The sequence below is a fragment of the Trachypithecus francoisi genome, unplaced genomic scaffold (assembly GCF_009764315.1).
Source record: "Trachypithecus francoisi isolate TF-2019V2 unplaced genomic scaffold, Tfra_2.0 Lachesis_group5, whole genome shotgun sequence".
NCBI lineage: Eukaryota > Metazoa > Chordata > Mammalia > Primates > Cercopithecidae > Trachypithecus > Trachypithecus francoisi.
This window is the reverse complement of record NW_022681470.1, coordinates 63,615,662-63,628,031: the sequence shown is the minus strand read 5'-3', so window position 1 is coordinate 63,628,031 and position 12,370 is coordinate 63,615,662. Positions and strand designations below refer to the sequence as shown.

The 12,370-nt window shown below is 49.8% G+C and overlaps 1 protein-coding gene across 2 annotated transcripts in view; it reads right to left on the bottom strand.

The window, feature by feature from the left end:
• Window positions 1–8,302, bottom strand: part of MAPKAPK2 (MAPK activated protein kinase 2) — a 49,145-nt gene extending 40,843 nt beyond the window's left edge. Inside the window, exon 1 of one of the 2 annotated variants that reach the window (XM_033199312.1) lies at window positions 7,689–8,302. In XM_033199312.1, the coding sequence (XP_033055203.1) occupies window positions 7,689–7,967 (279 nt within the window). In that variant the 5' untranslated portion in view covers window positions 7,968–8,302. The remainder of the gene's footprint in view (window positions 1–7,688) is intronic. The other variant, XM_033199313.1, reaches the window with a different exon arrangement.
• Window positions 8,303–12,370: the final 4,068 nt, after the last annotated feature.

Sequence of the window (12,370 nt, the reverse complement as noted above, 5' to 3'; positions counted from 1 at the left end):
TCCTTTTTGTCTAACCCTTTCCCTATTGGGAAATAAGCAGGACAGCTTCACAGAGCTTTCATACACACAAATTCTAGACACCTGGAGACATAAAAACCATAGCGCATCTCCCAGCACTCAGAAGAGTGAGTTAGCCCCAAATCACCTACCAAGCTCAGGCTAGAAGAGAAAGGGGTAAGCAGGGAGAACATCAGCAACAAGTGAGAGAAACAGGTCAGCAGTGTGGCAGGAAGCACTGGGACAGCTAACAGGGCCTGGCTGTGAGGGGAGACTGCAGCAGTGGCAGGTTTATTTTTAGCTGTTGGGCAGAGGGGCTGAGTAACAGTTCTGGGCCCTGGGCAGGAGGCCAGGCTACTAAGGTCTAGTGTGTGCTGAGAGCCTCCTAACAATATGGATCATTAAAATGGCAGCAAACGATCAACTCAATCATCTCCCTGTAGACAAGCAGGAGGATAAGGAGCCCCGCAGGAGGACGAAGGGGGAGGAGTCGGCAGGGGGACAGTTAGTAGATCTCCTGTTCAGCCCCTCCCCTTGGAGAGATTTCACCTTTGCTTCTGGTTCAAAAGAATCTTCATGGAGATGAGCCAGAGAGAAGGCATCAACTGTACAGCTCCCTCAGCTCCCTCATATGCTCTGAAACAGAAAAGCTTCCATCGGGCAGCCACTGGCTTCCACCTCTGGCCACCACTCTTCACCTCTCAGATGAGTCCAGGATGGACAGTGGCCACAGAGAAGCTTGGAAATGTCCCTCAAGAATAAGATGCCCTTTCATACAACCCTTTTGGAGAGCTCAGGTTCCCAGCAGAATGAGCACACAGCTTGGCTAGTCTTGGAGGAGAACACCAGATACAAATATGGGCTGACCTTGGCGCCCTGTCCCAGCTCATTCTGGCACACAGAGGTGTTTACTGATCAGAGAATAAAGACCCCAAGAACCTTTCACTGCCAGAGGCCCAGCCCAACTTTATGTCTCCTTCTACTGTGGTTTTCTTCCTCCTCACACCAAATCTGATGACCCGGCACACAGGACCCCACAGTCCAAACCTCCAGGGCTGAAACAGCTGCTCTAGCCTTGCATGGGCAGGAAGAGGAAGAAAGAGAACAGACATCACCAGACAACCCCTTTTCCTCCTGCTTCCTTGGATTCCTGATATCTCTTCTTACTCAGCCCTGTCTGAGGGGCTGAGGGTCACCTGAATATAAATCCTAATTTCCTCATCAGCTCTGGGAATCAGTCCCCAACTCTAAACTCAGAACCACCCCTAATCCATAACTATACCTTTGGTGAATTAGAAAAAGGCACTCCTTTGAAAGAACCCAGCCACACACAAAGACAAAGTCGAGCAAGGGGACAGTGGCTAGACTTCAGCCCTCCCTTAGTTCCTCAACCAGATCCCTGTGCACAGGGCACAGCCTGCACCAGCAATCACAGTGGCCTTCGAATGCCCCATGACTTGAAATGAGAAAGGAATCTCAAGTAGGGAATAGAGTTCCTCATCTCTACTTTGCACCACCACTACACCATGATTCTTCTGATTTTAAGGAAAGAGAAGATGCACACCCTGCTAAATTATGTCGTCTATCCTCTCTGCTGAGTCACCAGCTAGAACACTTTCTAAGTCTTCATACAAGAGAAGGAGCAGCTGGTCAGTGATGATTACTCATTAACTGAACACAGGCTGCCCTGGAGCCCGGCATTAAGCCTACGAAAGGGCATCTATGCTGACCCAAATACTGCTGATGGTCAGACCCGGGGCAAGTCAGCAAGCTATCCTGCCTGCCCTCCGCCTCTGGCCTGCAGCACCACCTTCTACTGCCTCACCCTGCCGGTGCTCAAGAAGCTGCTCGAGCCGACCCTCTGTGCAATGAGCCCTGGCAAGTTTAGTCGACCTGTTCAAGGTCATGTAACTTGTTAGCAGCATGCAAACACTAGAACCTTTCTATTTATGTATGTACTTATTTTTGCTTTCTTATCTAGCACATAACCCATGGTAACAAGCTCATCTCTACATATCTATATCTATATATATCTTAAAATACAAAATATCAGTATTTTCCTAAAAACTAGAAAAGGTACACAGCAATCTGATTTGGGTTCTATAACTGCCATACATGATTACACTGTCCAGTAGCACGGCCCTTTCTCTTCACCAGTGCCCCCTTTTACAAGGTGACCTATGTGGAAAGATCCTAGCTGATGCGTTAGTGGAGCTCAGTTTTGCTCCACCAGGTCTGCAGTCTTCCAGCAACCAACCAAAAACCAAAGGAGCCCAGACCAAGAGCAGGTCCCAAGGAACCAGAGTGTGGCTCGGATGCCAACACCATGTAAGACCTTGGACATGCCACTGAACCTTTCTGCACTGGCCCAGCCTCTTCCTCAGTGATGTGCAAGGAGTCAAGAAAGATGACGAGGGAGTGTGGGTTCTAAGTTACTATGAAGTGTGGGTCGCTTTGCCACTGGGCCTCAAACCATTACCAAGAAAAGCTGCAGTCCCTGCAAAAAACAACTCTTCTCTGCCCATCCACCTCCCTCCAGGACACAGAACCATCTGGAAAGATACAGTGCAGGGGAAAGAGGGGGAAAAGAGACCTCACATGACCTTTGGCAGGGCCTGAAGTAGAGGAAAGGTAGGAGAATAGAGTGAATCCTGCACCACAGACATCACGCCACCAGGAAGAACCCTGGCTCAGAACATGGCAAGGCTGCTTGGGAACTGGGCAATGGCTCAGATGCAGACGACTATGCCCTGCTCTTCCCCATCTTGGCTGACATTCCTCTTGGCACCCACTCAGCACACTCCTGGGCTCTGGGTAACGGGAGCTTTGGCCCCTCCCCTAGCCCAAGGATTAAGTTTGCCTCCAGCAATTCTGAGGCTGGACTCTTCCAGGCCCTCCTCTCAATCTCTTGTACTTGCTTCATAAGAAAAATCATCAACTGTGGATGGCCCAATCCCTCAGGTCCTAAGTAGTAGAAACATCACAGGTCCCAATACCTTCCTCCTCCCACAAAGGGGTTCTTTTGTTTCCTAGACACCCACCAATATTTGGCCCTAAGGCCCAGGGACTGCTTTTCTCTCCCTTCCTCTCAGTCACTGATCCCATATCTTAGCTGGAGATGGTCTCCAAGCTCAGTCAAAGCCCAGAACTCACAAGTGAAAAAGGACAATGAGCTGACCCGGCTTCGAACCTGCCTCAGTGAATACCAAGAGTCCTGCTGCAGGAGCCAGGGTTCAGGGCTAGGGCCAGGAAGGACAGGATCTCTGAAACCAGAAACCTGACGCTTCCCTCATAATTCCGCAAGCCCAACCTCAATGATTCCTAACCTTTTTGACACCTTCATGCCCCTCAAAAACTCTGAAGCCTGCTTTGACACAAGATGAGTTAGCTTCAATTTCGAGCCACCAACCCCTGACCACTCTGACCTCCTGTTCCTCTCCTCAGTTCTAGCCAGGCCAACATCACCACACCTCTCACAGACTTGATTACTCCTCAGAGGCACAGCCATGTCCCACTGACCCCAGCTGGAGCCTCCCTTAACTCCCAGAGTCACCACAGATTCCCCTCTTTCAAAGCTCCTCTATTCCCAGCCACATGATTTAGCTCCCAGACCAGCAAAGTCTAGGAGAACTTTCTGCAAGTATGAAAATGTTCTTCTGCACTGTTCAATTCAATAGCCATTAGCTACATGTTTACTGAACACTTGAAGTGTGGCTAGCAACTGATTTTTCAAATTTAATTTAGCTTAATCCATTCATGTTAATTAATTTTAATTTAATTAGTCATGTGAAGGTAGTGGCTACCAAATTGGACAGTGCAGCCCTAGCCTACATGTGTTAATTTCATCTTCTCTAAATAGGTTTCTTGACTCAAAATTTTACAGGCCAGTTTTTACATGTGTATCCTCCATGCAACTAAGCTTATGACAGATACTCAGCAAACTGTTACCTATCTGTAACCATATTGCATATAAAAGAGGCTGGCTTGGTCAATGAAATTTTCCTAACCTTGTGACTCCTCCAGCAAACTCCAGTTTGGGACACTGCCTCTCACCTAGCCACACTACCTGTCTTGCCCTCCACAGGTACACAGTATGAGGTGTGCTGGAAAAGAGATGGTGCCTGTACTGTGAGGATGTGGGAGCTCTGGCATTTCCCTCCAACAGCATCCAGAACAATCATGAGAGGCTCTAATCATCTCCCCTTCACCAGAACAAAGGAAGCCACATCGCAGTGGCACTTCCACGACAACGTAGGGAGAGAGGACTGCTGGAGAAAGGAAAGGAAAAGAAACTACAGGACCTAGTTTTCTCTAATCCACGCAATAGAAAGATACACAGAGATAAGTTACGACAACATTCTATAAAGCAGCAACATACCTCACCTAATCAGAGTTGCACGGCAAAGAAGAACTACGATACGGTCTTTAATTAAATTTGTTGAGCTAACACCTAAGGGTCACCATGACACAGTGAAGTAGCAAGCAGCTGAGGGACCCTCCCGGGGAATACAACTAATTAATACACAAGTGGGTTGAGACTAGGTGTCCTTATCAAAGAAATAATAGAATTCCCATGTTCTTGTACAAAAAACAATAAGTAAGGTGTCTATCAAATACTCTCTTAAAAAGGGGAGGGAGTGGTTAAAAAGATGCATAGAGCTACCGTTGAAGTTCCCCTCCAACTCTGGGGACTGTGCTCGGGGCGGGGGGGGGCAGGGGAGCAAATACCCACCCATCCCCCTTCGCTGACCTCCCCTCCTGTCCGTCAGGGCCTGAGGTGACAGAACAGCTCCTCAGGCTGGAGGCACCCTGGAGCAGCAGCTGGCCATGTCCCTGAGCCTGTGGCTCAGCTAGGAAGTAAGTGGCAAGAAGCCTGAGACTGGGAGTCAGGCAACCTGGGTTCCAACCCTGCCTCTGCCAAGTGAATGGCTATGGTACCTTGAGCAAGTCACTCTCTCACTCTAGGCCTTGGTTTTTGCTTCTGCAAAAGATGGGGGCTGGACAAAATGACCTCTCAAGTCCCTTGCAACTCTGACTGGAAGCATGACTCAGAACTTAGCAAAGGCAGCCAGGAGAGATGGTGAGGTAAGGTCAAAGCACCCACCAAAAGCATTTAAATGGTAGTTCTCTGAGGTGGAGGGAGAGAAGCAGCAGGGTGAGCTGGGACTGTTTTTCAAACGCTGATTTCACTTAACAGGGCTAAGAGGTCACCAGACTATAGGCAAGGAGAAGAGCATCTAAGCACCTGCCAGCTGCCATCAACTCTCAGAGCTGCAACATAGGAGACTTCTGAACCCCAGCAGAGGCTGGGCTGCTGCCCTCCAGCTCTGCCCTAGCCCCCAGCATTGCCCTCCGCACACTGCAGAATAGAGGTCTCCTCCCCTTTTCTCAGGCACCTTTCCAAGGGGGTAATCCCTCCTGCCCCACTCCATCTTCCTCTCCTGCTTTATAATTATGAGACTTCTGGTTTTGAAAATCATTTCACTACTCAGCATCTGAGGTTAATCAAAATTCAAGATCTAGAAATCTCTTTGGTGTGTGTCTCTAGAACAGGGTTCTTTGAACCAGATTCCCCCTACAGCTGTAATTATGTCTCAGCCAGTATTTGGATATGGAAGTGCTTGCTGTTAACACTGCTGTCAGACTCCAAATGCCTTGTCTCTCCTTTATTCCTCCATTATTAAGTTTTAACACAAAGACGTGTGTGGGAAATCCACAATTTAACAGTTGAGTCAACTTAAAAGATCTGGGAGCAGGTTGCCTGTCAAAACAGACTGACTTCACTCTTCACGCACTTCTAACCTGAGAGGGATAAACTATAAGCGTTATTTAACACAATGCTGGATTTTTCCTTCCAAAACTATTCAAAGTAGAAAAATATCTAAACCTCTATCCCATTAGTTACAAGAGAAATCTGAATTGCCACTCAAAAGCATTTCACAGGATGATTTTGTGCATGTGTCTATTACACAGAATACAGAGCAGAAGCTGGGAGCTTTTGTTCTGAAGTCTTTACATAATATTCCAAATATCCAAGAAAATAAACAGCCAGTGTCCCCAAACTACTAATGGGTGAAGGCAGATGGTGTCTCAGAGGGGACAGCAAACGCTCCTGTAAAGACCGTCTGTCACTTCCTCAGTGATACAGGTTAACTGTGGTCAAACTGTATTCACCCAACTCCAGTCCCCAAGGTCATGGAGTTGGGTGAATGGTCAATCCAAACAATTTCTCCTCCTCCTTTCCCTTCAGTTATGAGTAGGGAAAGAGAAGTCTAAGGTACAAATATTGAAGTGTTGAAGATCCTTATCCCCTCTCCAACAGCCAACACTAAACAACAACCGAGATCCCACAACAAAAACTTACAGCAGAAACCACAGAACTCTGACAGGGTTGAGTATGAGAGCAGCAGGAAAATAATTCTAGAGGCCTTAAAATCCAGAAATGGAACATGCTTGCTCTGTACAACTTCGAAGTACTGGTGTTTTTCAAAACATCTGATTGTATATTCCAATAGTTCCACCCATACCTCATTTCTGAGTTTTGTATTTGATAACTGAAATACACCTCGCTATGGGGGCTGATGGGGAAGAGAAAAATACAACACAGGAAGTATTTTTCTCCTCCTCCAATCATTGAGACACCCCAGGGGAAACAAACCTGAAATGTCACCTTTAGAGATTGGTTTGACCTGAAACCCCTGTGAGAGGAAAACCTTGTTGGTGACCCTGCATGACCAGCTCACACTTCACTGGGGACCCACCCATCTCCAGAGACCTCCCACTGCATTCTGTTTAACTTCTGAAGTCGATATTCTCACTTGAATCCTTATTCTCCCCACCACCACACCCCTTAAAGAAAGAAAAGGGATGGGCTTCCCTGGCTCAAGGATAACGTTTCCTCAGACTGCCCATCACCGCGCGAGTCCAGGACAGCAAGTGGCCCTCTCCGGGAGGCGGAATCAGCACGGGTCCGGCCGCGGGTTACAGACTCAGTTCACAATGATCCGCCGGGCCGCGGACACCGCCGGCCTCTCCCCGGAGCCGCCCCGCGCGGGGGTGGGAGGGGGCCAGCTCCGGGATCCAAACAATCCCGCCCCCGCAGCCGGGGGACGCCCAGGACCCTGCCTCAGCACATCTCCTGGCTGGCGCTCCCCAAGGCGGCCCGGATGCCCTCGCGAGGCTCGGGGAAGTGAAATCACACATTCCGGCTCCCAAATAAGGAGCGAGGCTAAATAAACCTCTGCGATCCGACTTCTCCAAACCAACCGACCAACCGGCTCAATGAGTAATGGGCCTTTTGTGCCCGCAGAGAGAGAAAAAGGAGGGAGGAGAGTACGGGGAACCACCCCCCCCAAAATCACTTCCTTGAGATGGAGTGAAATTAGCAGAAGTCCCGAGGCCAACCGTTCCGACTCGGCTGGATTCCGCTCAAACCCCAAAATGGCAGGGTCCCCTGAGTCCCCGGAGTGGGTTCCAGGGCTCCCGCCCGGGAGCGGCCGGAAGCGGTCAGGGTGGCGAGGGCGCTGGGACCCGCCGCCTGCCCCGCACTCGGCACCCCCGCCCGGCCGCCCCGCCCCGCCGCAGCCACCCCTCCACACCGCGCCGCGACCCAGGCCGGGGCGGGCACCCGACGCTGGGGAGCTCCAGGGCCCGGACCGGCCCCGCCTCCCCTCCCCGGGCCCCAGACCTACTTTGAGGGCGAATTTCTCCTGGGTCCTCTTGTTGAAGATCTGCAAAACTTTTCCGTTGATGCCCAGCCCCAGGACCTGGCTGGTGACCTTGTAGTCATCGATGATGGCGTTCTTCTTGATCTGCAGGCCGGACTTGACATGGAACTGCGGGAACTGCTGCGGGGGCGGCGGCGGCGGCTGCGCCGGGGGGTGCGGCGGGGCAGGGACCGGGGGCTGCGGCGGCGGGGCCGGGGCGGGGAAGGGCACCGGCGGGCTCTGGCCCTGGGAGTTGGACAGCATGATGCCCGGGGGCGCAGGGACACGGGCGAGGGTGCCCGCGGCCGCCCCCTCCTCCGGCTCCGGGCCCCCTCCCCGCCGCCCCCCGACCGGCTGCGAAGTTCGCTCCGAGCTGGAGCCGGCTTCCCCTTCCCTGACCCGGCCCGGCTCCAGGCTCGGCGGGTCGCTGGGCTCCGTGGGTCCCGCCGCGCGCCGCTGGCGCCCACCGGCCCGGCGCCCTCCCTCCCTCCCTCCCCCCGGGGGCCTGGCGCTCTGGGGACCGCGGGGCGGCGGGGGCCCGGCCGGGGGGAAGCGGCCGCGCTACAATGTACCCAGCCCCGGGCCGGCGGCCGCGTCACAGCCTCGTCTGCGTCCGGGGCCGGTCCTTAAAGGGGAGGGGCGGGGGCGGGGCCTGGGGAGGCGTGGTGTGGGGGAGGGGCGGTCCTTAAAGGGGAGGACGCACGGTGCCGGGAGCTGGGAGGACCGCGGAGTAGGCTGGGGGCTGCTGCCTGGAGGACAGGGAGAGAGGACGAAGAAATCCTAGTTCTTAACCAAGGCCATGCAAAGGGACGGGGAGGCGTGTCAAAGGAGCTGCTTAATTCAGATGGAAAATCCACTCCTCTCCAATTGTCTGGGCCTCAGCGTCAGCGAATTGGAAGAAGGGTGTATTTCCAAGGAGAGGGATGGCTCGTAGGTGTCCAGCTAGATGAGACCTCGCGGGGGAGCTGGAATCGTCCCAGGAAAAGGTGTGAGCCAAACGCGGGTGTATTAAATATTTCCCTAACTTCAACATTTTCCTCTGAGGTTTTTTGCATCTCTTTTCTCATTAATGTATTGTTTTTCAGTAAAGACGTATTATTGTGTCAGGAGCACTTTACTAATTATACCTTTGAACATGTTTTCATGTAAATAAACTAAAAAGGATACAGGGTGGCAAGAGGATGGGTTGAGATTTGGGCCGCCTGAATTCCCGCCATCCTTTGCCACGGATTGGCTGTGTGAGGCTGAACAAGCCTTGCACCTCTCTCTCCGTGGGAAGAACAGCGAGAGTTTTTCAAAGGTTGTGGGCAGAGTCAGAGGAGATAGTGAAACTGAAGGGGAGGGCCTAGGGAATGGCTTCTGATTTCTGATGTGGAAAAATTAATCCGTAAGAAATGGGTTAGCCCCGTGTATCTCAGGAAAAGCCCAGGGATCTAGCTGGACCCTACATAGAAGCTGCCAGGAGGCCTCCACACACATTCTGAGGGGTTCGAGATGACCAAGTGCATCCCTGCTGACCTCCTCCCACTTCTGACTGACAAACAGTTGAGAAATGGCAGGCGACCCAGACAGGTGAACACAAAACCTCAGCTTAAGTCTTGGTAAGGCCAGTTAGAGAATGAGGCTTGACCTATGGCCACACATTCCCCCTGATAGGTCCCCCAAAACTCCAGAAAGAAGACAGCACCTCCGGAAGGGGCCCTTGGGGATAGAACTTAGGTAGGTAAGGCACAAGTGCCAATGTCTCTTCCCTCATTCGCCTTTCTCAGAAGATGCTTGTGGAGGCAGGAATGAGGGGGAGAGTGAGGGGTGGGACTTACTCTCCCAACGCTGTCCTTTCCTGGGGCAGGCAGGGCTCTGTAGACCAAGGAGAGACATGGTTTCCCGGACATGAACATTTGCTCTTCTCAAGCAGCATCTGCTTAGCTCCATGTACAAGGTGCCATGCTGAGCCCTGCAGCGGTGGATGGTGTCAATCTGGTGGGGAAGAAGACAGATACCAGTGGCACAGAGAGTATGGTAGACACCTTCCTAGGAGCCCGAAGCACAGGGATTCTCTTCTGTCTGTAGCAGCTAGCAGCTTCCTCCTGAGTCTACAGGATAGATATGGTTAGACAGCTCCCCGGATTCCCTTGACTCTTCAAAGGCAAAGACACTACCTAAGGCCAAGGGGATGGGAAAACACCTTCACTCCAACACTTCTATAGCACCGCTGTCATCTCCCAGAAGCACACACAGGAGATGCCCAAGGACAAGAGGAACGCAGGGGTGGGAAGGTGGAAGGCTGCAACTGCTCAGGCTCTGGTCTGGGGCTGCTCTGGAATCTGAGTTGGTATTTTTTCTCTTTGCAGAGTCACTGCAGGCTCCCTATGGCTTGGTGTTGAGGTATCACCTGTTTTTCTCCACAAAGCTAGAAAGAGAGTAACTTCAGCAAGGCACAGCGGTAAGATGACAGGATCTAGAGACAAATGAGCTGAAGCCAAGGCTGTCCTCCAGCTGGATTACCTTGGGCAAGACATGTAACATCTCTCAGTATCTGAAAAAGAATAGAGAAAAACAATAAAATCTACTTTCAGGGCTGAGAGAGAATAAAATGAAATAGTAATTATGAGAACACATCCTAAAGCATAAACTATAAATTATCATGAAATATTAAATATCACCATTATTTGGACATTGTTGGCTTGCTCCTGTGCTCTGTGCCCATGGCCTACGGATCTATTCCTAATATCAAAGCTGCTTTCCTACCAAGCTGGAGCTCTGGGGAGATGGTGAAGCCCTATGACCTAGGAATAACAGGACAACTGAATTCCCACCTGAGAGTCCTCCCAAAGTTGCAAGAGCCAAATAGGCCTAGGGGGTACGCAGGGACTCTGAGGGTACATACATAGTGGATAGAGATTATATGAACTGTGCACACAGCACTAGAAAACACACACATATATGAACACAACACATAAGCACAGCGTGCCGTGTAATAGAATAAACGCCTAGTGGATGAATAATTGAGGAGTGAGATGTGCTAAATGCAGAAGCACTGGACAAGAGATCTTGAGTCTTAAGTTCCATTCTGATACGGTCTCGCTATGTAACCTCATGAGAGCCCCTTGCTCCCACAGTTCCTTCCTTCTCATCTATAAAACAGTGACAATAACATCTGCCTTGCCTACTTTGTAGGGCTTGTGCAAGGATAAAATAAAATACCCACAGGAAGCAGTCCAAAGTCCTATTTGTGTAACACCAGGCTCTCAGCCATCTGTAAGGAACTACTTAATAAACAGTTTTTATGGATGTGTAAAAGTGCTTCAAAACTTGAAAGTCTATGCAAATAGAAAGTCCTATTTTTGTCTACTATTAATATGCAAACACATATGACATACAATATAGTACACACAATGACAATTTAAGGACCTCAGGTACATAGAAATGGATTAATTATAATCCTTGATTCATGACCCACTCTCATCATTGGATCATTGATCCATGCAGCTCCACTTTTATTGTTAGTTAATAATTATTTTTAATAATGCAGTAAGCACCTGTGAATCCACTACCCAAAATAAAAACAAGAACTTCGACAATAATGTACACCTAACTAGATGATTCCTCCATCCACACTCCCCCAACTCCTCTGTTTCCCTGGCCCAAGACCCCATCATCCTGAGTCCTATGTTCACCTTTCCCTTGCTTTCCTTTTTATATAGTTTTATTTCATGAAAGCATGTTCAAATGTATCATAAAAGATGAAACTCAAATCATCTTAAAAGGGAGGTGGCCAAGGGTGGCTTTAGCAGCAAGACCAGGTTAAAATAAGAAAATGCCTTGTCATAGTTTCAAAGTATTCCTCACCTTCTTATGATGATGCTGATGATGATGATAATGATGATGATGATGATGACAATGTTTGTTGAGTGCTTCCTGAGTGCCCAACACTGTGCTCATCCCTCTACCTGCATTGTCTCATTTAAATCTCATGACAATCCGTGGCCGAGATTGCTAGTTGGGTGGGGTAATACCTTTTTTCCCTCTCTTTGACAGTAAAGAGACCCCCATATTTAGCTAAGCATAAGACTGCCTGGAATAAAAATTACATTTCCCACTTGCCCAGCCTCCATTACAGCTGGTTACCTTCATAAGATTAAGTTATAACCAATGACTTGTAAATGGAAGTGGTTTATGGAAAGAGGTAGGTCCTTCTTCTTCTCCTTCTCTTTTTTCTTTCCTACTGGCTAGAATAAAAATTTCACAGCTGGAGCCATCTTGGATTGTGAAGTGGAGGTTACAGGTTGAGGAAGACAGAACAAAAGGACAGAAGGAGTCTGTATCCTGGTGAGCCTAGATCCATCATATCAGCACTGAACCACCTATCCAGACTTTTATATGAAAGATCGATAAATGGCCTTCTTGTTGAAGTGACTGATGGTCTAGGTTCTCTGTCACTCACAGCCAAACCTTATCCTACTTTTATACAGCCCTATGAGGTCTGCACTGTTATCCTCACTTATCTGTTGTCTAAACAAGAAAACTGAGTCCCAGAGAAATTAAAGAACTTTCCCAGAGTCATTCCACTAGCAAAGGACAGGACCCAAGTCTTTCTGACCCAAAGTCGAGGCTCACAGTCCTTACTGTAGATCCTGAGCAGACATACACTCACATATCCTTCTTAA